The 27,843-nt window shown below is 38.3% G+C and overlaps 1 protein-coding gene across 5 annotated transcripts in view; it reads right to left on the bottom strand.

The window, feature by feature from the left end:
- Positions 1–4,809: 4,809 nt before the first annotated feature.
- LOC148791580 (wall-associated receptor kinase 5-like) overlaps positions 4,810–27,843 on the bottom strand; it is a 33,612-nt gene continuing 10,578 nt past the window's right edge. For 3 of the 5 annotated variants that reach the window (XM_088887873.1, XM_088887877.1, XM_088887876.1), the window contains 3 exons: positions 11,681–12,535; positions 6,760–6,924; positions 4,810–6,128 (listed from right to left, as the gene is read on the bottom strand). In XM_088887873.1, coding sequence (XP_088743999.1) covers positions 4,939–6,128; positions 6,760–6,924; positions 11,681–12,535 — 2,210 coding nt within the window. In that variant the 3' untranslated portion in view covers positions 4,810–4,938. The remainder of the gene's footprint in view (positions 6,129–6,759; positions 6,925–11,680; positions 12,536–27,843) is intronic. The other 2 variants (XM_088887875.1, XM_088887874.1) reach the window with 2 other exon arrangements.

Below are 27,843 nucleotides of genomic sequence, written 5' to 3'. Positions count from 1 at the left end.
CCATTTGGAGAAGAGTTTACAAGAGAAACCACAAGAGTATCCCAACTGTCAAGCAATGAGTTGATCAAACACATAGAATGAATCTCTTCATCTAACTTTACCTCCATAGCAGCCAATTGGTTCAGTATACATTGAAAGACATTCAAGTGCTCAGAAACAGAAGTTCCATCCTGATATCTCAAACACATAATCTTCTTGAAAAGAAAAACTTTATTCTGATAAAATTTCTTTTCTCATATAACTCCTGCGGAATAGTCAACACCTTATGGGCGTTAGTCTCATTGGCAACATGCTGATACATAGTATTATCCACCCATTACTTGATCTTTCCAATTGCCTTTCTATTTAGTTTTTCCCAGTCTTTACCAAACATACCCTCTGGCTTGCCTTCATCACCTAATATGGTGTCTTCATAGTCATAACAACAGAGCATATCCATCATTCTAGACTTCCGTATTGAATAGTTTGAATCAGTGAGCCTAATCATAGTGCTACTATTGTTATTGGTCGAGACCTCCATTTAATTAGCACAAGAAATTCCTCAAAATAACTTGGCTCTGATACCACTTGTTGAGAAAAAGCCTACTATCTCACAATAACCAAATAACAAAATATATATCTGAACGGAAACAAAATAATTTTGTTTTCTTCTTTGTGCAATTAAATGGGCATGCAATCCAAACAATACCAATCAAGTAGAAAAATTATATGCAATAATAAGAACACAATCCACAAATAAAAGACACAAGATTTTAACGTGGAAAACCCTCCAAACCGAAAGGAAAAACCACAAGCAACTAACCACTTAAACTTCCACTAATAAATCAATGGGATATAGCAAAGTTCTTCTCTAGCAGTAAATCTAGAGGCTATCAGCATCAACTACTCACCCAAAGGTGGATTTCATCACATATCACCAAATAACTCAGAGATAAAAATAAATTTCTCCAAAATGATAATAGAGAAGAGGAATAACAAATCAAATAAGTAGATATACAGCTTAAGGTGCCATCGACTGCATACTAAAATTCCAAGGCAACCGGAGAAAGGGTCACCATGCAGTTTTATGTTCTTCACCCATGAAAAACCACAAAAAAAAACCTCACTTCTTCTTTCCCCTTTCTCTTTTTCTCTCTCTCTCTCTTCTGTTTTCGGTGGAAAGCTTCACCGAACTGTTCCAATTCAATCAACTTGCCGAGCAAGTTTTATTTGCTCATAAATGTCTTTGCTAATGCAAAGACACGTTAGGCTGCTTTTTATGAGCCTCTTTGACTTCTACCTTTTTTTTTATAATGAGCCCTCCACGTGGTAAGGGAGCCCAACCAACATATTTTGTGATGGATAAATCTATCTCTCACCAAACAACGTATAATTCCCCTAATATATCATCATGGAAAACATTTTCAATTTGTCTTCTCACTTCACATGGAGTCTAATTTGTGCTTAGTGACGGGCGTCCCATTGCATGCAAGAGATAAATCATCTTAGATCAAATTTGTAATTTGATAATTCATGCTAACCACCCTGTTCTGCTAATTGGAGATCTAAATATTGTGCTTAACAACAAGGAAATATCTGGACGTTTGATCAATCTTAACCACTCTCGAGGTTTTACGTGAGCTGAGGTCTACTTGCAAATTTGTTGACTTCGGATTCAAAGGCCCGAGGTTTGCATGGTCCAATGGAATTATAGAAGGGATCTTCATGATCTTGTCTGTGAAAGATTGGACAGGACGTTAGCTTCTGTTGATTGGACTGAAAAGTTTAGTGGAGCTTGGGTTCGCCACTTAACTGCAACTGGGATTGATCATTCTCCCATCGTGGTCCATTCCCATAAAAATTAACGGATTTTAAGGCGGTGTTCGGCACCGTGAGTTCTTTTGGCCGTCTACACCCTAATTTTTCATCAACGGCAAAAATGCATAGTTAGGGCCCGTTCACATTCTATTTTTGATCCTTTGCTTTACACTTTTCTTGAAAGGCTGAAATTCTATTATCCGTTTCACATTTTAATATTTTTATCAATAAAATATTAATTATTTTATTTAATTTTTAAATTTTTAATATTTTATCAAAAAATAATATTTTTAAATATTAAAATATATTTTTTAAAATTTTAATTATTTTTCTATTGTTTTTATCAAGGTTTTTGAACCACTGTTGACCTGGATGATCGGACCATTTGGCCCAGGAACCGTCTAGGCAAGTGGTTCCGTTTTACCCCAAACTCGGTTTTTGGCAAAAAATTGTTGAAAAAGTCAATAGCCTATTGACCCGGGTGGTCGAACCCTTAAACTATTCAATGATCTTTGACCATTTTTTAAATTTGTTTATCAGAATGGGCCATTCGTTCGAATCGGATGGTTAGACTGTCGACCCGAAAATCGGTGGCCAGAATGGTTCCATTTCAGGGTCATTTTGTAAAATGATAGTTTTTATAAAAATTAATATTTATTGGTTAATATTAATTCATTGATGCATTTTTCAATATATTTATTATATAAAATGCAAAAATTGGATATTTATGAATAAATGTGTAGAATTGTAGATCATTCATAAATGTAGATGAGGTACATCGAATTAAAAAGTATGGTGTGGACTGATCCACACCTACAGAATGTCACTGTGGATGTGGATTTGTTCAATCCACATAGTTTGACCACTATTTAGAACAATTGTGGATTGTGGTATGGTATGGATTGGTCCCCATCATAGGGTGTAGTCCACACCCCCAAATCTCTCATCCACACTACAAAACACTCCTAAAGTGTTCAGGTCACCTGAGAACAAAGAAATTACATTCCATGCCTATTCTAAAATCAATCCCAAAGGGCGTTATTTTTGAGGTTTAAAGCTTCATGGACTCCGCACCCTCTCTTTAGTGAGTTGGCATACAACACGTGGCATTTTTCCTATGAGGAATTTCAAGAAAGGTGCAAACCTTGCATCTCTTCTCTCCTCTTGGTATGCCCAAAACGTGGGCCAACTGAAGTCTAATATTATTCGAGTCAATGAAAGACTAACAAAAAGCAATGGCTGATATGACATTAAAGTGGAATCACAACAAAGAAGACTATGATATGCCACAGTTTAAGCCCAAAGCTACACCCTCATTTCTCCTCTTAGTCAGTCGATGGTACTCCCTTTACGATGGATGTCTCAATTTAAGTGGAGATCTAGCATGCTTTACAAATTATAGGGAATTATTCTGTCCAACATTCAACTAATTTAGTGTTATCTGGTAAGTCTTTTTAGAAAGATTTTCCAACAGGTTAGATGTTCAAAAGATATTAAGCTTTCAGGGTCTTGTCTTTAAAGACAGAGACTATTTGGTAAGTGGCTTGGTCTTCCAAGTTTTTAAAAACGTATTTAGAGGCTATGTATCTTATAGAAATATCAGAAAGCTTCATTTGAAGCTTCCTAAAATTTGACATTTTTGGTCTTTTTGGATTTTTCCACATACATTTTTTTTCATCTTTTCAACTTTTGGCGACCAAACAGAAAAAGACCAATTTTCAGTCTTTCAAGCTTGCTGAAGCCGAGAAGACCGTGTGAAAAGACTTGCCGAACACCAGCCTAAGTTACAAGAGAAACTCTGATCAATTGTTTTGTAATCAAAGGGACCTCTAATGCCTCAATACTTGGTTCATATGCTAAGGGCAATGAAGGTCAAATTTCAGATTTTTAAAAAATCACAAGATGTCACATGCAAAAGGATCCGGATGGAATGCTAAGGGAAGAGATTTTTGTCGAAGATCTCACCTGATAGGGGAGGTCTTAACACAATTTAAAAAATGGTAAAATACTTGAACTACCCTTAGGGTTTGTCAAATTAGACTCTACCTTGCTGTTTACAAATTACTTAAAGTACCTTCAAGTTCTCTAACAAATGAGATATACTCTGAACAATTAATTTTTCGTCATAATCCATTAACTTCTTGCATCATGTGACTGTGACTGTTATAATGTTTTAAAAACCAATAAAATTCTCTCCCTTTTTTTATTCACCATCTGTAACCAGAGAAATGCAAATGCAAATGCCCCTTTCCTAGAACAAAGCCAACAGTGCTGCCCAAAATAATAGATTTGAAACCCACCATAACTTTGAAACCCCTCAGTGCTCATCAAACAAAAAACAGCTATTTCATTCTATGCATGCAAACAATGTGCCTCGAAGCTTTCCAAGGAGAACAAATGCAATTTGTGAAAACTATCTTCATCTGGAATGTCCATATCTGAGCAAGAAGATAATATGGACCCATTTGATTTCATTGCCTGGATTCTAGGAGTCCGGAGGCATGGCTGGATAATGTTCCGTTGCTGCTGTAAGATCTTGTATAAGAAAGCCCAAGTTTGGTTATGGATTAAATCTGTAGAAGGCAATGTAAATTATTCATCGTTTCTTGCACAGACAATGTTCCTCTATTTGCATTTTTATATTGTGATATTTTGGTCATTTAGGAAGCAACCTTCTTTGCAGTGTTGGGTTTGTTGGGGACTACTACTAAGAGAAACACTCAAAGAGGCCTCGGAAGTGTTGAGAACCATAGGAGAGTGTGTTGTTGGTAGGAAGTTCTTCAATTCAAAATCTATTTTCAGCTTCCAAAGATCGCCATTTATATACGAGGCTGTATCAGAACTAGAGTTTAGAGCTCTACGTGGGTAATTAATATATATGACTTTGCAATTTGGGGTTGTATGCCAATGGATATGTTTGGAACATAACCATTATCAAAACGAGCTGAGCTAATAAAATGCTTACACAACAGCTGCAAATCAGAAGAGAAAAAAAGGAACTCCGATTATGTGCAAGGAAGACTGCTCAGATTTTGTTATTTATCCATAAATATAGAATTTTCTTTTGAATTCAACAAACATAGGAACACATTTTTTACAAATACCATATAGGATTAAACCTATGGAATTCCTTAGGTCAGCTCAGCGAGGGAAACTCATCGACAATATCATTTCTTTTTCCAAAGAAGATTGAATAGATGTATCGCCAACACGTTGTCTTAGTGGTACATGATAGCGTTCCATGGGTTTAGATAATAAGCTCATACTTTCTTCTTCTATTGGTTGAACCCATGGGTGCTTTTCTAACCTCAATCCTTGTAGCTCCGATGCAACATTTTTCATAAAGGGTCTTTCTTCACCTTTTACATTGAGGCATCTTTTAGCAAGCTCAGCAACTACAAGAAGATCTTCAATATTGTCCTCTGTCAAAAGCTGACTTTCAATTAGTTGAAAGAGACGGTTCTCCATCATTGATGAAATGAAGTATGCAGAAAGATTTCGTTGTTCTTGTGATCTTTCAAAAGAAAGAGGTGTTTCCCCTGTTAAGAGCTCAACAAGAACTACTCCAAAGCTGTAAACATCACTCTTCTCTGTTAATTGACCTGTGTGGAAATACTCTGGGTCCAAATAACCCAAGGTCCCTTGAACCAATGTGGTTATTTGAGTTCGATCCATAGGAAGTAGCTTCGAAAGTCCAAAGTCAGAAACTTTTGCTGTACAATTTTCATCTAATAGCACATTTGTGGATTTGATATCTCTGTGGATGATTGGTATAGAAACTGCAGAATGTAAATAAGCAAGTGTACTAGCAATTTCTGTTGCAATCCTTAGTCGGGCTTTCCATGAAAGAAAGATGCCATTCTTTTTATGAATATGATGAAAAAGGGTTCCATTGGAGACATATTCATAAACTAATAAAGGCACCTTAGTCTCTAAACAACAACCCAAAAGCTTTACCACGTTTCGATGGTTAATTTGAGTAAGAATGATAACTTCATTTATAAATTGCTCAATCCGGCTCTCATCCATTATTCTAGACATTTTAATGGCAACAACTTGATGATTAGGTAAAACACCTTTGTATACTGTGCCTTGCCCACCTCGACCTATGATGCATTCTTGATTATAATTATTGGTTGCCAACTTTAGCTCTTTAGATGAAAAGATCTTTAAGAGATTTGAACCTCCCATTGAAGATAACTGCTGTTGTAAAAGCAAGCCACCATTTCTCTCAAAAAATTTCTCTTTTAATCTCATGTGTTTTCTCTTCCTTGTAAGGAAATATAACCAAGAAATGCAAAGGAGTAAAACCAAGATGCCAAAGCTTATTCCTGCATAAAATATATGTTGATTATTGGATAATAGAATTGCGATAGGAGAGAAAGGAGTCATATATGGTGATTGTTAGAGGGTCCAATATACGCCTGTCCCTTATTACATGCAAATATGAGAACCCATATTAATATTTTTTATATTTCCAAAATACATGTCAATATGATATAAATGAGAAATAGATACCAATTAATAATATAAAAGACCATTATACTACCATAAACGTTACATCTTATGGTTTACAAAAATTATAATTTTATATGTTGCTATCCTCACAATATGTGTTAAGGTGTAGCATGCATGATGTAACTAGAGAAGGGAGAAAGTTTCTTTCAACATGCTTACAGAAAGAAAATTTTCTTTTTGAATAGTTAAGATATGAAATTTATTTAAAAACAAAAACATCACAAAGGAATGGGCCCTATAACACAGAACCCAGGCCCAGAAACGCCCAAAGAACTATAAAGCCACCCAATGAAACCCCCGACTACCTATAAAGGTGTATAACATGACATAGTCAGGAATGGGCCCTATAACATTCACGAAAAATTTTCCTTTGTTTTGTCATGCAAAATTTTCCTTTGAATGAGCAAAATGTATTTAAAAGACTTTAGGACAAAGAACAGGTACCTGCTATGACCTTGATTATAGGGAAAACTTTACTCTTGCAACCTTGGCCATCTTTCCTACCATCACCATAACGACCTTTGGGACAAGAGCAATGGTAGGATCCAATTGTATTAGTGCAAACGCCTACACAAAGATTATTACTTGGATCTTCACATTCATTTATGTCTAGCAAAAGAATGAGAATAAACAAAACATTAGCTATAATATTATATGTGCTATAGATTTTACATCAAATCCTAAAATGTCAGAAGTCAGAGAAGAAAACTCTTATTTTAATGAGACATAAAATCTGAGATAAATATTGTTAAACAAATTTATTAATCATAATTTTCTAAACTAACTATAAAAGAAAACACAGTACCAATACAAGCGAAACGGTATGCATACGTTTGCTCTGTGAGATAGTTGAGCGTAAGCATCGATCGATCGACACATTGTAGAGATGATATCAAGTTCATAAGAAACCGATATACGCAACATGTAAAATTCATGTGTTCCGTAGCTTTTCGTATGTATTGGCTGATACGGTCTCGTATCGGGTCGTTTCGGATCTGTATCAGTTGATACGGGCTCGTATGGGACCATTTCGAATTTGTATCGGCCGATACAATCCCGAAATACGCCGATACAAACCAACTTTTGTTCAAATAATCTATATTTAATACCGAATCTCTCTCATTAATGTCTTTTATTACTTATCTATTTAAATTTAACTTCTTCATTAATTAGTTAATTACTCATATATTTAAGGTAAATTTAAATTTAAATTTGAATTTTAGTGCCTAATTACAAATCTCTCATTAATTCTATAAATTAATGACTCTCTCTTTCTCTCTCTCATTAATTTCGTTTTGTTAGTGTAAAAACTACAAACATTAACAATAGTAAGCCTCAAACACTAGTCACCAGATTTTAATGCACATAATTTCACCACTAAACAAATCCAATTTGTTTGGTGAAATTACATGCACTTTTAGTTTTAAGTCAATTGTTTTTCTTTTCTTAGTGGTGCTTACTAATAAATGCTGAAATTAATTATTAAAATTTATATATTAATAAATATTAAAATAATTATATCGGTTATTTGAAAATTGATGTATACTAGTTATGTTTGTTTTTTTCACATTGTGGTTATTCCATCATTTTTCAATGGCTACTAATTATGTATCGATATGCCACATTTTATATAAAAGTTAAATTATGGTTTTTTACATTTAAATGATTTATTTACAATCATATAAAACTTGTAACCATTGTTAATAATATATTTTTTATAATTTTTTGAATTTTTTAACATATTTATGCATATCTAAAATGTGTCCGGATGCGTCTATTAAAATTGTCTTTTCGACAGGGCGGATACATGTCTGAGATTCCCCGCCCCGTTGCCATCCCTATTGCTACCCGTTATTATGGCCCTCCACTAATGGGGCGCCAATTCAACTTTTGCACCCTATTGCCATTAGGCCCAACACCAGTCATGTTGTAACTTCTCTTGGCTCTTTAGATTGCACCCAGGTCCATCTAAGCCCATCTTAAATGCACATGCACCTACTTCTGAAGTCTCTGCTAACTTATTGCACCCAGGCCCATTTGAGCCCGTCTTACATGCATCCACTAATGATTCTGATCACACACTCACCACCACAGAAGTTTCTCCGACTTGCTGATACTGTACGATGAGCACCTACAGTCATGGTTTTTAAAAACGAACCGGTGACCGAACCAGTCGGGGGTCCGGTTACCGGTTCAAATGGTCTGACCGTTCGACCCGAACAGCTGGCCCCTTCTGATAATAAAAATAAAAAAAAATTAAAAAAATTAGAAAATGATTAAAACCGTTCGACGATTAACCGGCCGATTCAGCGGTTTACTGACCAAAATCAATGGTTTTAGGGGGAAAAGCGGGTTTAAGGGAAAACGGAACTGGTCAGGTGTCCGATTTCTGGTTTTTCCAGCCCGGTCCGATTTTGAAAACCATGCCTACGGTACCTGCCTCACATTTTAGACAATTTAGCAACTCATTATGCCATGCCCTGCCTGAAGCTATTCTTGTCGATGCTGCCACCACCAAGCCCACTAGTTACTCCCTTGCATCCAAGTTCCCAGAGTGTCGTTAGGCCATGCAATGTGAATACAATGTATTCGTCCAGAATTCCATGTGATCACTTGTTTCACCACTTCCACAGGTTAATATTGTTGGGTGGAAGTGGATTTTTAAATTAAAGAAGAATTTTGATGAATCTTTCGCTCATTACAAGGCCCATTTAGTGACCAAAGAGTTCACTCAAGCTTATGGGCTTAACTATACTAAGACTTTCAGCTTAGTAGTTAAACCCATCACAATAAGAATGGTACTCTCTCTTGTTGTCTGTAATCATTGGCCCATCAAACAATTGGACATTCACAATGTGTTTCTCCATGAGTTTCTTTGTGAGGAGATCTATATCGCGTAACTGCCCAATTTTGTGGACCCCTCCAAGCCCAACTTTGTTTGCAAATTACATGAAGGGTTGTATGGGCTCAAATAGGCCTAATGGGCCTAGTTCTATTGGCTATATTCTTGTCTCTTGCAACTGGGATTCCGTGGCTGCACATGTGATCCATCTCTCTTCCTTTAGACTTCAGCTAGTGCCATCATTTACGTCTTGATCAACGTCAATGACATTATCATCACTGGGAGTTGTGCCTCTGCCTTCCGGTCCGTCATCTCCTCTCTCTCTCTCTATATATATATAAGAGCTTAGCTTTGCCATCAAGGACTTGGTGGATCTCCATTTCTTCCTTGGTGTTCAAGTGTCAAGCATGCCCACCTCCTTGTGAGTGCATAGTTGTTCTGTTAAAGAAAGCCGATCTTGCTGATGCTAGGTCCATGCGAACTCCCATGGTGGACTAGTTCAACTTGAGGGGGGCATGTAAGTGATAATGAAATGTCCGAGACGTGCCAAACAAACTGGGCTCTATATGGGCTTTATCTCTGTTTTATCCTAACCACCTTCTCAACTTAATTATCTTCAATGTATTCTACTCTAAGTCTAATTGTATTACCTTATAGGTCTCAGTAGACTGAGAACCCATTCTTTAATCCCATACATATTGTTATTCATTATTCTGTCTGGTGTTTTTTTTTTTTTTTAATTCAGATTAGCACCATGCCAGTGCCACATCAATCAGGACATTCAGACTTTGCCTCGCAAAACAAGAAACATCAAATTGTTGATGATGTTTCTTGACAACCCCTGATTTATGTTTCTAATAAAAACATTCCTTTTTATTTAATGAAAACAGTCTCAACCAAGCAAAATATTAATGACGTTTTAAATAAAAGTAGCTATTGGTACCACAAACCTCTAAGTGCCTTGCATAGAATAACTTGGCACAAGAGGTCAGCCAGAAACATGATACTAACCATGTGATTTATACATGCATAATTTGGTCTTGGGATGGCATAAGGTATTCCAGCCCAGACTTTCTACTCACTTTATCTACCCACTCTCTATTGGTCGAATTGTAGCTATACATCTCTCAATTCATAATAGAGATGTGTGGTTCTAATTCACAGTGGGTATGGTCACAGTATTCCTTTGTGATCCCCTAATCAATATAGACAGGTCAGTGATGAGAATAAATTCATAAGATTATATGAACTGTTTTTTAATTGGAGTTTTTACCATTCAATCCACCCCTAGGTGGAGCTACTAGTAGACTAGGGGTGGACTGAATCCTGCCCGTGGATTGATGCCAAATTCACAGGCAGGATGTGATTTATAGGGCTAGGAGGGGGTTGCAAATTAGATTTCTGAGGGGGATTGCAGTCCAAAAATCCCTTTTTAATTTCCATGACTGATCGATGTGCTTATGTTTCATTGTGAAGTAGCAAGAGAGTGATGTGATCACGGTTGCAGTAGATGTGAACTTTCAGGAATGAAGCCACATGCAAGCTCCACCTATCCAAATTTTATAGTGAGGAAAGCTGCCGCCACAATTCATTGGATACCTTGGTTTTAAAAAACGACCTAAAAAACGAAACCATTCTGACCAACAGTTATTCAACAGATTTTGGTCAGGACTGAATTTAGAGTAAAACGGAATCAGCTGCCTGAACAGTTCCCAAGCCGAACAGTCCAACCGTGATTAGAAAACCATGTCGGATACAACAGATCAAGACTCTCAAAGGAAGCATGTTTAGATAATAGGAAGATGGGACAAAGAAACGAAATATGTTATGGATTGGGAAGCAGAAGAATAATTGAAGATTAATGGGAAGTAGGATTGTACATTTACATGATGGTTTTTGGGTTGGCCACATGATTCCTTCATGTTTGCGTCAAATTAATTGGGACCATAGGCCTTGTTAAGCGAAATTAAGGTAGGAGACTTATGACAGTTCTAATCGGGCCAAGTCAAATTGAATCCATCTCCAAGCATTATTTTTCAGTTTAATTATGTATTGGCTAATAAATTTGTATTAAGAATTACTATTTTATTATTATTTTATAAATTGAATTTAACCGGATGTTGATTTTTATTAATAATTTATATTTATTAACTAATATCTTAAATGCATGGGCTTGCCTTTAAGACATTTCCATTTGGGGAGAGCATGTCTAAGTCCAGCCAAAATATTATTTTTGGGTTATGTATTGTGAGATAAATTTGTATTATTTTTTTATAGCTTTTAAAGAAATTATTTTTATATTAATAAACTTTTAGTATTTTAAATGAACCTAGCTAAGTGGCTTTTAAAATTAAATTTTAATCCATTTACTGAAATTTATTCAAACCTAAGTGGGCCTCTTCTTTTTGTTTGGAATGGGTTTGGAGCAAAGGAAAGAATTTATGTGTGGCATATAGTATAATAATAAATTAATTGCTTCAGTCTAAAAGAAGAAACTATAAAAATAAAATTTAAGATAGTTACCTTGGCACCCATCAGAGAGGTAAGGATTGCCGAGAAAGCCTTTCTTACAATTGCAAAGGTATCCAGGGCCATTAATGGAGTTGGTGCAATCAGTGTTGTTCCCGCATGCATAATCAGACGGTACACTCTGGGCTTCCTCACAGGTCTTGTTTCGAATTGCCCAATCAAGTATTATTGGAGTTCTAAACCCAACATTTCCAAGGTAATCCACTTGATTACTCAAATTCCATATATTGGATGCATTTGAAAGAAACCAGTCTTGGTCGGACAGAAAGGCAATGCTGCATTTGCTGATATTCTGAGTATAGGCTGTACTATATTCGTTACTAAAACTGCGAAGCGATAGCAGAAATGAACTGAGATCCTTTGGTATCACGGTCTGGCAGCATCCAATGCCATCACAAGATACATTCGTCAACTCCGTGCCATAAGGACAGAATGAAATGCACCCAATGTGGAAGTTGTTCTTTTGAATGTAATCAGACATGACACCTTGTGTGTTACAACCAATGGCCGTAAACTTGTTCAGGGAGCTGGAGAATCTGTACGCATTTGGCAGTAGGGTCCGTATAGTGTATTCTGCTGGGTCTACATTCTTCTCCTTGTAACATTTTACCGCTGCAAACATGGAGAACGTCAGTTGGCCTTTTAGCGATATGTTAAGAACCAACATGTCATTGAACTGACTTCTGTACATTATCAATTGCGGAGGGTAAGTGGCTGTATTGCAGAACAACTTGAATTCATCTCTGTAACAGGTAGGATTGTCTCCAACGAGGCCAAACGGGTATGGGATGTTAACACTACCGCATTTGCTTTGGCAGCCCGGCTTGGTCTCTGGCGATTTAGAGAGGGCTGTGATGACATTAAAAATTCAAAATTCCCATCAATTGTATTGTTGTAAGATGAGGTGAAACAGCACAGTACTGTAATATTAAAGCTTTCTTTCTTGTGGAATTTCCTTCTTCCCTTTTGTTACGAGAATCTATTCATATTCTTACCCATTTGATAAGATGATTATCGTGATATATAGTGGGATTCCCATTCCCGCAGGGAAGAGAAACAGTGAAATTTTCATATATACAGTGAATCACATTCAACCCTGTTATTTTAAAATGATCTGAAACCCCCAGTGAGCTTTGATAACTACCACCTGAGCTTTGATCACTATGATGCTGCAAACTACATGATGCCAAAAGAATTTATTAACCAATCGACTGGCATCACGAAAGTGATAACCAATCAAGTGTTTTTTCATCAAAATTCACGGAAAGCTTTGATTGATCAAAAATTTTTGTTATGATACTGAGTTGACTGGTTACAAGTTTTTCCGATATCATGGTTGAACCCTTGCTTGAAATATATAAAATAAAGTATGACCAAGATTAAATGATCCCATGGATAATAATATATTACAAGCTTATATAAGTGAGTATAATTTCTAATAGTCGATAGAAAAACTTGGATTACGTGATGCAAATGATGCCTATGGCGACAGCATTTTCCTGCATGACGTATGCTTTGAAAATTGTAAATATTATGTCCTATTTAAGAAAAATCTCACTCACACAACTCTGTAACACCAATCCAATTCAATCATAAGGTAGCAATCATACCCAATAGCAGTTGATGAATATGGTTTGAGTCATCCACTGGATCAATTAAGGGTGTCGCCAGGGGAGACATGGGCCAGATGGCCCCTTTAGGACTTAAAATTCCCATAATCCTATTTATATTTGACTTGTTTTTGGCCTCTACCATCCATGTTTATTAAATATTGGCCCCTCTAATCCATGTTTATTAGATTTTGATCCCTTACCAAAAAATCATGACTCCACCTTTGTAAAATCAGGTAAGTTTTGTAGTAACAAGTATCAATTGGGTCTCCATAATACCACATCCTGATCTTATCTAAGAGCCAAGTGCCACTGATTTTACCGCTAAAGTGGTCGGATTAGGTGCCTGTTTGAGAAGGCTGAAGCTTCTTTGAACTGCTTTCACTGACCTGCTTTGGAGATGCCACTAAAAGAAGCAACAACAGTTGAAAGCCCTGTTTCTGCCTAAAAGACTGCTATTTTGGGCTTTATGGGCTTTTAATAACCAGACAGCTTACGAGCTGTTTGACTCCCACCTCAAATCTAAAAGCCACTCTTGAAAGCCCTCCCAGAGAGTTCACTTTTGCAAATGACACACGGTTTTGGTGCATGGTTGAAACCAAGAATCACTGCCTTAGGGAGTCCGGATCTCCTACACTCGAAATATGTGGGCGGGGTTCATTTCTAATAACAAATGAACACGTCATTGTGTTCAGTGTCAGTTCCTTGTTTGGAGTTCAGTGTCGGTAACACTTCTTTTTGTTCACATTTGTTCCAAATGTCGAAACCCTTTCTTCGAGCTTCAGCCATTAACGATCAGAAGAAGACCTCCTTCAAGCTTCAGCGAAGGGCGAAAAATCTATATAAAAACACTCATTTGCGAGTTTTATTCTAGATCAAGAGCAGGATTTGGAGGTTTCATTCAAAACAAATCTGAGTTTTATTCTAGTTTCAGTTCAAACCGAGTTTTCTTCTTCCACCTTTGGTCAAGAGCAAAATTCAAATAACCAAGTCACAGGTTTTTCTTCATCCCGAACTTGAATATTTCAATGTCAACTTGAAGAAGGGTTCCATTGTTTGGAGTCCAGAATCGGTTACCACTCCTTTTTTATTCACTTTTACTCTTGTTTTCTCCATTGTCTCATTGTCTAGAGTTTCATTCCAAAACTTCCTTATATTTTCTCCATTGTCTCGTAAATACTCTCCCCACGTGTCAGTAAAGTCTGCCCCTGACTGTCCTCCCACAGCCACCTGGTAGTGGTACCCACCGTAACCTGATCCCAATCTGTTCCACTCTGGTGGCATTGGATATACCATCAACGTCAGCAGCGGAGGATAATATGCCGCTTGCGCAATCGGAGGAGGTGGCAGGAGTGGAGCTAGGACCTAGTAATAAACCTGTTGGGTCTAGTCAATTATGAGACATTGACACATGTTATAGCCCATATTCCTTTGGTCCATTGTTTTTGTCTTTAAAGATAGGGTTATATCTGATCTATGAAGTGTGTTGAAAACAGAGAGCAAAAAGAGAGAAATTAGAAAAACTGTGTTGTAGATTTTCAGTGCGCAGCATTCATCTAACGGCCAAAACATTTTGATCCATCGTCCGATCGAGCTGAAACTTGGACAGCAGGTGGAGACTTATTGTTCTTCATTCTGAACGGTTGGATCTTTGATCGGAGATCTGAATCGTTGGTTATTTGAGGTCGAACAGAAGCAACTCGCAGTTGATCGGGAAAAGAAAGTAGCTCGCAGCAATTTTGTGGCCTGAACAGTAGCCACGTTTGTGAGATTTTCAGACTGTTCTTTTTACAGCTTTTGGTATTCTTGTGTATATGTTTGAGAATCTGTATTTGCTCTAAGTTTGTGAGCATATTGTGGTGTTTGAGTTGCTGTAATTGTTACCTCAAGTTATTTGTGGAGATTTTGGTTGGGTCTCTTTAGCTCCGTGGTTTTTACCTTTCACATTGGAAGGGTTTTCCATGTTAAATATCGTGTGTCTCTCTATGCTTGGCTTATGATTGTTTCTGGTTGATATCTTATTTGGGATTGTGCTAGTTGAATATTTACAAGTTTGGTTATTTGGGAGAGAAATAGTTTGTGGATAAACTTGGTTTCTACCCAACAGAATGGTATCAGAGCCAGGTTGATTGATTTGGTGTAGCTATGGATATTAGCACAAGTAGAATGATAAATTTGAATGGCACACTTTATCATTTGGGAAGAGCAAGATGAAGGATCTTTTGTTTGTTAAAAGTTTGCATTTGCCTGTATTTTCTTCTTAAAAGCCTAAATCCAAAAGTGATGAAGAATGGGCATTTGAGCATGAACAAGTATGTGGATTTATTCATCATTTTGTTGATGAAAATGTGTATAATCATATTCAACATGAGACACATGCAAGATCATTGTGGAGTAAACTTGAGAATTTATATGCCTCTAAGACTGACAATAATAAGTTATTTTTGCTTAAGAAAATGATGCAGCTCAAATATAAGGAAGGAAACTCCATGGCTGATTATTTGAATGAATTTCAAGGAGTGATTGATCAATTGTCAAGTATGGGCATAAAATTGGATAATGAGATTTTAGGTCTCTTGTTGCTTGCCACTTTACCGAATTCTTGGGAAATTTTTCGTGTTTCACTTGCTAATTCTACCTCTGATGGTAATGTGACTTTGGAATATGTTAAAAGTAGTGTTTTGAATGAGGAGATGAGAAGAATGTCTCAAGCTTCATCTACACAGTCTGAGGTTCTTGTCACAAAAAAATAGGGGGAGAAGCAAACGTAAAAATGAAAGGGGTAAAATTAAAAGTAGAAGCAAGTCAAGATCAAGACACTAAAATCTTGAGTGTCATTATTGTGGAAAGATGGGACATATAAAAAAATATTGTTACAAGTGGAAAAGAGAAAATAAGAGTGCTAATAATAAGTAAGGGAAAAAGGAACATGAAAATAATGATCATGTTGCTATTGCCACTGATGATGATCTTGTTCTTGTTTATGATGATAACTTGACAAATGTTGCTTGTCATGAGACAAGTTGGGTGATTGATAGTGGTGCCTCATTTCATGTGACTTCAATAAAAGATTTTTTCACATCTTATATTTCAGGAGAATTTGGGGTTTTGAAGATGGGGAATGGTGCAGTTGTATCGGTAATAGGCATTGGAACCGTTTGCTTAGAGACCAGCAACAAAACAAAGTTAGTACTGAATGATGTTAAGCATGCTCCTAGTGTTCACTTACATTTGATTTCTATAGGAAAGCTTGATGATGATGGTTACTGTAACTTCTTTGGCAATGGAGAATGGAAACTCAATAAAGGAAATCTGGTTGTGGCCCGAGGTAACAAAGTTTCTAACTTATATTTGATGAATGTTTCTATCTTTGCAAATTCTGTGAATGCAGTTAATGGTGACAGCTTATTAGAATTATGGCACAAGAGGCTTAGTCACATAAGTGAAAAAGGGCTTTGACTGTTTGGCCAAGAAAAATGTTTTGTCGGGTTTGAAATGTGCGACACTGAAAAGATGTGTTCACTGCTTGGCGGGGAAACAAAAAAGGGTTTCTTTCAAGAGTCATCCTCCATCCAGGAAAAGAAGGTTTCTTGAATTAGTACACTTAGATGTTTGTGGTCCATTAAAGGTAAAGACACATGGTGGTGCACTTTATTTTGTTACTTTTATTGATGACCATTCAAAAAAACTTTGGGTTTATGTTTTGAAATCCAAAGATCAGGTGCTTGATGTGTTTAAAGTTTTTTAGGCTTCAGTTGAACGAGAAACAGGAATGAAACTTAAACGCATTTGCACTGATAATGGTGATGAATATTGTGGTCCATTTGATGCGTATTGCAGACAGTAGGGCATTAGACATCAGAAAACACCTCCTAAGACTACTCCGCTGAATGGTCTTGTAGAAAGGATGAACAGAACACTAGTGGAAAGAATCAGATGCTTATTTTCAGAGGCAAAATTACCCGGATCATTTTGGGGTGAGTCATTACTCACTGTTGCGCATGTTATTAATTTGTCCCCTACTGTTGCTTTGCAGGTGATGTTTCTGGCAGAGTTTGGTATGGGAAGAATGTTTCTTATAATCACTTGCGTGTATTTGGATGCAAGGCTTTTGTACATGTGCCGAAAGATGAGAGGTCTAAGTTAGATATCAAAGCAAGATAGTGCATCTTTATTGGGTATGGTCAACATGAGTTTGGCTACAGGTGTTATGATCCAGTTGAAAAAAAACTCGTTAGAAGCAGAGATGTGGTCTTCATGGAGGACCATACCATTGAAGACATCAATAAGGCAGAGAATGCAAGTAACTCTCAGAGTAGTGGTGATTTGACTGATGTTGACCCAGCTCCTTTGACACATGTACCAAATGTGGTTGAGAATGATGTGGAAGCTAATGATCAACATAGTATAGAGGATTTTGATGTTTCCTTAGATGATGATGCAGTTGAACAACATCAGGCTTCTACTATTCCATCTGATGTTTCACTTCGGATGTCTACTAGAGACCGAAAACCTTCCACCAAGTATCCTTCTGACCAATATGTTCTTTTGACTGATTGTGGGGAACCTGAATGCTATGATGAAGCTATTGAAAGTGACAACAAAAATGAGTGGCTCAATGCTATGAAAGATGAGATGAAGTCTTTGTATGACAACAACACCTTTGAATTGGTAGAGTTGCCTAAGGGCAAACAAGCTTTAAATAATTGATGGATTTAAAGGTTGAGGACAGAGGAAAACAATTCACAACCATGATTCAAAGCTAGATTGGTTGTCAAGGGCTTCAGTCAAAAGAAAGGTATTGATTTTGAAGAAATTTTTTCATCTGTTGTGAAAATGTCATCTATCAGTACTGTGTTGAGTTTAGCTACAAGTCTTGATTGGGAAGTTGAGCAGAATGATGTGAAGACGACATTTCTCCATGGTGACTTGGAGGAAGAAATTTATATGGGGCAGCCTAAGGGTTTTGTAATTAAAAGAAAGGAGAATTTTGTTTGTAAGTTGAAAAGAGCTTGTATGATCTCAAACAAACTCCTAGAAAATGGTACAGGAAGTTCGAGTCTGTCATGATTCAACAAGGCTACAGGAAGATTACTTCTGACCATTGTGTATTTGTTCAGAAATTCTCTCATAATGATTTCATTATTTTATTGTTGTATGTTGATGATATGCTCATTGTTGGTCACAGTGCTTCCAGAATTGACAAGTTAAAGCATGAATTGAGCAAGTCTTTTGCAATGAAAGACTTAGGGCATATGAAACAGATTCTTGGCATGAGAATTTCACGTGACAGGAAAGCTAAAAAGTTGTGGCTATCTTAGGAAAAGTACATTGAAAATTTACTTCAGCGTTTTCACATGGAAAATGCTAAAGCAGTACGTACGCCTCTTTTTGCACACTTTAAGTTATGTAATGGACAGTCTTCCTCTAGTGATTCTTTTTGCACACTTTAAGTTATGTAATGGACAGTCTTCCTCAAGTGATGAAGAAAAGAGAAGCATGCAAAGTGTTCCTTATGCATCTACAGTTGGAAGCTTAATGTATGCTATGGTTTGCACGAGGCCAGATTTGGCTCATGCAGTTGGTGTGGTTAGTAGATTTCTAGCTAATCCAGGTAGAGAGCATTGGAATGCTGTGAAATGGATTTTGAGATATCTCCGTGGTACTAGCGGTTTAAAGCTTTGTTTTGGATCTGAAAAACCTGTGCTTGTTAGTTATATAGATTTAGACATGACCAGAGATTTGGACTCAAGGAAATCTACATCAGGCTATTTGATTACTTTTGCAGGGGGAGCTGTGGCGTGGAAATCTAGATTGCAAAATTGTATTGCATTATCCACCACCGAGGCAGAGTTTATTGCTATTACCAAAGCTTGTAAAGAGCTTCTTTGGATGAAGAAATTCATGTAAGAACTTGGATTTACTCAAGAAAGGTACATACTACATTATGACAGTCAGAATGTCATTCATCTTGGTAAGAATCCAACATTTCATAATAGATCGAAGCATATTGATGTAAGGTATCATTCGATTCGAGATGTTTTGAACTCCAAGTTGATTGAACTTGATAAGATTCACACTGACAAAAATGCTGCTAACATGATGACAAAAGTGGTGCCTCAAGAGATGCTTGAACTGTGTGCCCGAGCAGTCAGCCTTAAATTTGGATAGTTGCTTTTTGAAGTGTCTCCCTTCTCTCATGGGCTGGAGGGGGAGAATTGTTGGGTCCAGCCCATTATGAGACATTGACCCATGTTACAACCCATATTCCTTCAGCCCATTGTTTTTGTCTTCAAAACTAGGGTTATATCTGATCTTTGAGTGTGTTGAAAATAGAGAGCAAAAAGAGAGAAATCAAAAAAACTGTGCTGCAGATTTTCAATGCACAGAGTTCATTAAACGGTCGAAACTTTCCGACCCACCGTCCGATTGATCTGAAACTTGGATATTAGGTGGAGGACTCAATGTTCCACATTATGAACCGTTGGATCTTTGATCGATATTCGGAATCGTCGGTTATTTGAGGTCGAACAGAAGTAACTCGCAGCTGGTTGGGAAAAGAAAACAGCTTGCGGTAGTCTTCATCAAACATTCTGATCAAGGGTCATCTGTGGTCCGATTTGGCTGAAATTTGGTGGGCTTCTTTGGAACTCGTGGACCTACTATCTGAACGGTGGAGATCTGATTTGGAGCACTGGAAATTTGTGGCCTGAACAGTAGCCACGTTTGTGAGATTTTCTAACTGTTTTTTTCACTGCTTTTGTTATTCTTGTGTATATGTTTGAGAATCTGTATTTGCTCTAAGTTTGTGAGTATATTGTGGTGTTTGAGTTGCTATAATTGTTACCTCAAGTTATTAGTAGATATTTTGGTTGGGTCTCCTTGGCCCCATGGTTTTTACCCTTCACATTGGAGGGGTTTTCCATGTTAAATATCGTGTGTCTCTCTTTGCTTGGCTTATGATTGTTTTTGGTTGATATCTTGCTTGTGATTGTGCTAGCTGAATATCTACAAGTTTGGTTATTTGGGAGAGAAATAGTTTGTGGATAAACTTGGTTTCTACCCAACAAAACCTCCACTAGGGTCTGATAATGAATTCCGATTGTCGGCGGTGGTACAAAATTTATGTCCGGGTACAGATAATGAATTGCCGATGCGAGGTTATTGATGTGAGGTGATGGATAGTGAGCCTCAATGATGGCACTGGAAAGCCACCGTTCTCATTCTTGCTTTCCGGATACTTCTTCCCTTTATCATTCAATTTATAAGAGTAATTCAAAACTCCATTTGGTTTTCCATAAATAGACCGAACCTAATAAGTAACGAACCAAATGGATTCATCAAGCTCATCCACGAGATGTTTGAACGGGACACAAACTTCTTCGATGCTCTTATATCCGAAGATGATACCGTTGCAGTGCAAATCAAATTCGATAAAGACGTTATCGCAATCAAGAAAGGAGATATGTTTGAGATCGAATTTCGTCTCATGATTCCATTTGGGGTTTTTGTCTCCATTTCTATTGATTGGTGTTTTCTGCTTCTACAGCCGAAGTGATTGATTTTGCCATGATTCATCGTTGACGATGGAGATGACAGCATAGATGGAAAGCTTCTGGAAGAAATTGAAGGACTTCAGATGTCTGCAGGAGACCACTTTGAGTTGGAGGTTATAGGATTCCATGAGCAGTTGACCTCAATATCTAGAAATCTGACGAGGGTGGTGACAGAGAGCTGAAACTGGCTAGACGTAGAGGAAGATAATGAACAGTGTCATTGCCCTTCCTTGATATTAAAAAAAAAAGTAACTTTTTTCTATTATTTTATAAAAATATTATCTTTTATTGGTTTTTAGGGCGAAAAGTTGCCCTTACTGTGAACCCCTAAAAAGTAAAATATTAATCCAATGGAAGTTTCATCGTTTAATCCCACTCCTTGCGTGTGGGTGTCCACACTCTGAACAGAAGACATGTTAATTTGTTATTGGAAGTACACCCCGCCCAAAAACTTCGAGTGTAGGAGATTCGGACTCTTTGGCATGCCTGAATTTGCACCTTTGCATTTGGGCCAATTGTTGAAGCTACGTATAGTGCTACACCCATTCATTCAATGGATTAATAAATCCAATATTTGGGAATGGCTTTAGACCATCATTGCTTCGAAAAGAGTTCATGTACAACAGAACTTAGCATATGATGTGGTCATGACTCAAGTTCAGCACACGTGGATAATTTGGAGAAGTGACACGTGACTGAATTGAAGATTGATACATAGTTGAAAGCAAACAAGGAGACTTTTGAGATGGCATTTGCTCATCTGGTCAAAAGAGTTAACATCGATACACACCACGATCCTTAGTAGGAGAAGGGCATGGGGGGAATGCTAACCAAACCCACCTAAATTGCCCAAAACTCTTTGCTTGGCAAACCCCTAACTCAACCATTGGTAGCTCCGTAGACCAATGGGTCCCCACTAGAAAACAGTACAAGGGCACTCCCTAGAAGGTATGTAAGAACAAAGTGTCATGGAATGACACAATAGGGTGCTTGGCTAGAGGTTTTCTAGATGTTTCTTGAGGTTTATAGCCAATTTTACATGTTTGTGGAGTGTTCTGGAGTGTTATGGGGTGTTCTGAAGTGTTCTCCATGTGTCTAGAAGGGGTTAAATGCTGGTGGATCTTTCTACAACTTTGTAAAATAATTCGGGTTTGTGTGGAACAACCTAGAGGGGTTGAGAGCAATCCAAATTTCCTCTAGAGTTTTCTTGGATCTTATGGAAAAGGCATTCCCTAGAAGAGTGTAGAAGGTAAAATATTCTACATGTGCTTCTAGATAATGCCAATTGTACATAGTTCTATAGGATTCTTGGAGGGGGTAGTGTATAAATAGGGGTGGGTCCCCTCCTTCATTTGCAAGAGGCTTCCAAACTGTAGAAAGCATCCAAGTTGTAAGAGCATTTTTTGAGTTGTAAGCTTTCTTTTAGTGCAATACAATCTCTTCTTATAATACTTAATACTTAGTGTGCTCTTGTATGTCTTGGTGTATGTCCTTAGCAATTAAGCAACTTAGCAAGAAGGGTCTTGGGCGTGCAGTTTGGCTGACTTGCTTGGAGTACCAAGTGAGTACCACACAACTTTAGTCAATGGGAGTAGTTAGGTCATGATAAGTGGTATCAGAGCAACTTTGCTAGGAGTGCGTGGGAGCTTGTGTGTGGACATAATGTTGGACAAACTCGACAATAACAAGACACACAAGTGGGAGAAGGGCCACTCAAAGGAAACAAGGGAAGCATCAAGGGACTTCATTGCTGCATTGGAGGCTAGGATGGTGAGGTTGGAGCTTGCCGCGGGAGACATGCAAGACAAGTTCACAGACATGGGTAGTCGAGTTGATGGCCTGGAGGGTAGGCTGGTGGAGCTCAAGGTAAACATGGGAGAGGTCATAGATCTTGCTTGGAATGTGGAAGACAAGAAGTGGGAAAGGCTGGAAGCCAAGATGATGGGAAGCCTGGTCAAGGTCCAAGCTAATGTGGACAAGCTGAAGGCAGACGTGGTGCTCTATAAGAAGCTGTTAGCATAGGATGAGGTGGGGACTCTACGGGACATGCCAAAGGTAAGGGCACCTAAGCCACCTCACTTCAATGGTGTCAGGGATGCATGGACATTGGACAACTTCCTATGGCACATGGAGCAGTACTTTGAAGCCATGTACATAAGGGATGAACAAGCCAAGGTACGTGTTGCCACTAGGTACTTAACCGACACAACTGCCTTATGGTGGAGGTGGCATGTGCAGACATGGAGAAGGGGTAGTGTCACATTGACACTTAGGAGAAGTTCAAGCGGGGCATGAAATGCCAATTCTATTCAAAGAATGTACAGTACTTGGCATGGTGCAATTTGAGGAAGTTGAAGCATACTAGGTCGATTAGGGACTATGTACGGGAGTTCTCCACACTCATGCTTGAGATACCTGACATGGATGACAAGGAGTTGTTCAACTTCATGGATAGACTCCAATCGTGGGCAAAGATTGAGTTGCAATGCAGGGGCATGCAAGATCTAGCCACTGCCAAGGCCGAGGCAAAGAAGTTGGGGGAGAGCAACATAGGTAGCTCAATGGAGCCCAAGTTTGCAAGGAGTGGCCATGACATAGGTGGAGTTCACCATAACCATAGGGATGATTGGGGCATGCAAAGTGATTACCAAGGCAAGGGGGGCCCAAACCAAACCTTAGGATGGCAAGACCAACCTGCCTAAGTCAGGGGAGGGCACTTAGTACACTAGTGGCACAGATGGGGAGCAGAAAGACGATCATGGGGAGGCCAAGATGGGAGTCACTGTAGTTACTTTGCAGTGTTAAGAAGATGGACAAGCCAGCTAAGGGAGTAGCCAAGACCATGGTTAGGTCAAGGCTGATGTATGTTGAGGCATTGATCAATGGTGAGAAGACCCAGGCCATGATCGACACAGGGGTGACTCACAACTTTGTCTCAATTGGGGAGGCAAAGCGCATAGGCTTAGAGGTTAGAAAGAGCATGGACACGATCAAGGAAATTAATTCCCAAGAACATGAGATCGAGGGCATTGTTCAGGGGGTAAGCATCTAGCTAGGGAGCTGGTAGGGTGCCATAGATGTGACCGTGGTGCCAATGGATGACTACTAGAAGATATTAGGTATGGATTTCTTCAACATGCACAACAGCGAAGAAGTTATCAGCCTTACAAGTAGGTGTGGGGCAAGGCCATGGGGGCCAATCTAGTCCAGGGGTGGATAAACAACTAAGGGAAGCACAATACGGAAAGCAGGTCCTTTGCAAGGACAAAGTTGTGTATGCCGAAACAAGCGAAGGCAGAGGCTGAGGCAAGGACATTGATAGGGTTAGGTAACTGATCAAGATTGGGGCAAGTAGGCAGCTATAGCAGCAATGCAGGCCACATATCCAAAGGGCAGGGAACCTGAAAAGATTATTGCTAAAACCATGGCCACTTTTACTTTGGTAACTCCATGGGTGGAGTATGCAGTTAAGTGGAAGGGGTTTCCTACATCATAAGCATCAGATGTATGAGTAGACAAGTTGATTGCAACCGACGACGAGGACTTGATCAAACAATGGGATGCACTAGCGAACTGAGTGCAATGAGGGCATTACACAATCAGGTGGGGGAGAAAGTCACGGAGTGACACAATATGGTGCTTGGCTAGAGGTTTTGTAGATGGTTCTTGAGGTTTCTAACCGATTCTGCATGTTTCTGGAGTATTCCAAAGCGTTCTAAGGTGTCCTGGAGTATTCTCCATGTACCTAGAAGGGGCTAGGTGCTGGGGGAACTCTCTAGAACCTTGTAGAACAATTCGGGTATGTGTGGAACAACCTAGAGGGGTTGAGAGCAATCAAGACTTCCTCTAGAGTATTCTTAGATCTTATGGAGAAGGCATCCCTCTAAAAGAGTGTAGAAAGTAGAATGGTCTAGATGTGCTTCTACATGATTTCAATTGTACATAGTTCTAGAGGATTCCTGGAAGGGGTAGTGTATAAATAGGGGATCTCTCATTCATTTGCAATAGGCTTCCAAGTTGTAAGAGCATTCATTGAGTTGTAAGCTTTCTTCTAGTGCAATACAATTTCTTCTTACAATACTTGATGTGCTCTTGTGTGCCTTGGTGTGTGTCCTTAGCACTTAAGCAGCCTAGCAAGAAGGGTCTTGGGCGTGCAATTTTGTTGGCTTGCTTGGAGGGCCAAGTGAGTGCCACACGACTTCAGCCAATGGGAGCAGTTAGGTCATGAAAAAAGATTATCTTAATGCGATGTCTATGTTCAATGGGCTGTGGAATCGATGATAATGATGTTCCATGCTAGTAATAAAATACATGGGATCTGCACCTTTCATAATGGGGCTTATGAATTTATTACTAACATGAAACATTATTGCTGGTTCTACAACCTGCTAAATAGACATCACATTTAGCTAATCCAAATTTAAGCATATAAGGGCACATTTCCCAAGGTAAAGATATCTACACACTCCCAACTCTTAAATTCTACATTTCTCTCATGTTTATAAGCTCTTCAGCTTGTATAATTATGACAGCTCGGCTTAGCTAACCACCCTACTCTCTTATTGACATGAGCACTAGAGTGCTCCTCTTTGGGAAATTACTCCAAAGGCCTTTGATTTCTTGTATGCACAAATTGTTGGATCGATCCAATTTACCTCATCCATCTCATCAGCGACAAATTTTTCTACTTCTCATCCACCTAGATTGGAAAGCATCAAATTGGCATTTGTTTGTGTAAAACTAAACAAAAAGCCACCTTCACTCTCCTTTTTGATGACAATGCCTCCTAAGAAATGCTCCACAATCCACTCTAGCTGCTTTGGCAATGACACTCGGGCTTGTGAACTAGAAAAACTGCATTCTCACCCATGGATATAAGAATTAGCTCATCATTAAAGAGTAGTTTACCATGTTCCAACAATGGGTCGAGGTCCTCAATATTGGCCACAATCTAGGGTGGGTTGCCTCAATTGAGCAACCAGACTATGCAAGAAAAAATGGCTCAAATGATTGACCCATCGGTTGTTGGCCAGAATCAGCATGGTTGACCTCCTTCAACTTGTCGAAGAGAGAACCCCCACCAAAGTCAACCTCGAAATGCCCAACAGTTGCATCACTCCAATTCTTAAATTCTAGCCAAGGAATGCTTGGGGCCACAAGTCCAACCCCACTGTCCTCATTCTACATCGAGCTTAATTAAGGATAAAGGGACAACCCATCCCTAAAACTAAGCTACGAAAAACACAACATTGGCTTAATAACTCCAGGACATATGCCAAAGGCTTGATGCAATTGAGAAAAGCCATCAGGTTAGAAAGAGTATAAGGGGTCATTTGGCAAGTCTTTTTGGGAAGATCTTCTGGTAGCTTTGACAATGAAAGAACATATTGAGCTTTTGCATGATGATCTGAGGAGCCCAAAACTAGTTTGGAAAATACACGTCTTTTCGTGTTTCTTTCCATGTCTTTCCACACGAGAATAAAATGTGAAAGACATGAAAAGCTTCATTTGGAGCTTCCCAGAATTAGACCAAAATGGGCTTCTCGAATCTTTTCGGCTCTTTGGCCTTTGACGGTTAGATCTTCTGTAAACCAAATGGGAATAGACTGAAAATTGGTCTACCTGACTTGTAAACAATTGGAAGACCGCGCAAAAAGATGCACCAAATGGGGAATAACTAGAGCCACCAAGCTACTTCTACAAAAGTCCATGTGATTAAGGAACCAGTATTTACAAAGGAGATCCTGGAGGATCTTTCCCCGACCAAGTTTAAAGTGCCCCATTTCAAGAAATATGATGGCACCATAGACCTTGTTAACCACCTAGAATGATTCAAGGCTCTAGTGATGCTCCATAGTGCCATCGATGCCATTATGTGCATGGCCTTCATTGTTACCCAAGTGTGGCCCAATCTAAGAGTGGGTTGAATTGGGTTCTAAAAGGATATTGCCTATTTTTCCTTATCTATCGAGAATGCAAAAACAATGTAACAGAGAGCAAATGCACTAAAAATATATGCATTGATCCCAAGATAATATATATATATATATATATATATATATATAGATTTGTAGAGATTCATTTGTTCTTAACCTACATATCCACTCCTCAGGCACACCTTATGAGAGTTTCAACTCCACTATTTTATTGGACTTCTTAAATGCGAACAAATTATTTACAATAACTGAATGGCTTCATATGTGCAATCACAACAAATATAATAATAAACAATAATTTTACTGAATAAAATTCCTCTAGAAGGCTGATATGAAATATATAATTAAACTATTACAAATGCAAGAGAATGCACTGGTACTGAAACTAGAAAAGAGAGAAGATGCTTGGTGAGAAATAATCAACCACAAATAGTTCTTCTCTCAAGAATGAAACTCTTCTTAGCACAAAGTCTCTTCACACTTTTCTCTTTCTATTTGCTTTGTTTTCTTTGGACTTTCTTTCTCAAAAAACTTCCAAATCTTTCTCCTATTTTTGTTCTTCAATTGAAACACTACCTAAATAACTTTGAATCAATGCAAAAGCACTTGTAACCATTATTGAGCCATTGGAGGATGATCTTTCTCCTCCTTTAGGAAACATTCAAAAATGAATTTTTCAATAAAATTAATGGTTTATCCAAAGAGGAGATAATCGTTGGTGTTTCAAATGGTCAAAAAAATCTCATTCTCATTGTGAGGTAGGCGACCGACTAGGCCATGATAGTTTTACTACTATGTGTGAGAAGGAATCTCTTTTCTCTAGTAGTCAACTGCTACCTTTTTATAGTCGATTACTATTTGCAAGGTCATCTTGGTTGTCACACATAGTTGACCATTGGTTAGTGCTAGTGTGACCCCAGACTTGACAACCTTGGGCAATCGACTACTACCTTCTAAGTAGTCAACTACTAGGTGACACTAATATCAATCATCACAATTAGTCAACTACTAAGGGTGCCTCAAACATAGAACAATAATCAATCTAGTGCCTCAAA

Source organism: Nelumbo nucifera, chromosome 5 (assembly GCF_055504915.1).
Source record: "Nelumbo nucifera cultivar China Antique chromosome 5, China Antique-T2T, whole genome shotgun sequence".
Classification (NCBI taxonomy): domain Eukaryota; kingdom Viridiplantae; phylum Streptophyta; class Magnoliopsida; order Proteales; family Nelumbonaceae; genus Nelumbo; species Nelumbo nucifera.
The sequence above is the reverse complement of the archived record's forward strand: the minus strand, read 5'-3'. Positions and strand labels throughout refer to the sequence as shown.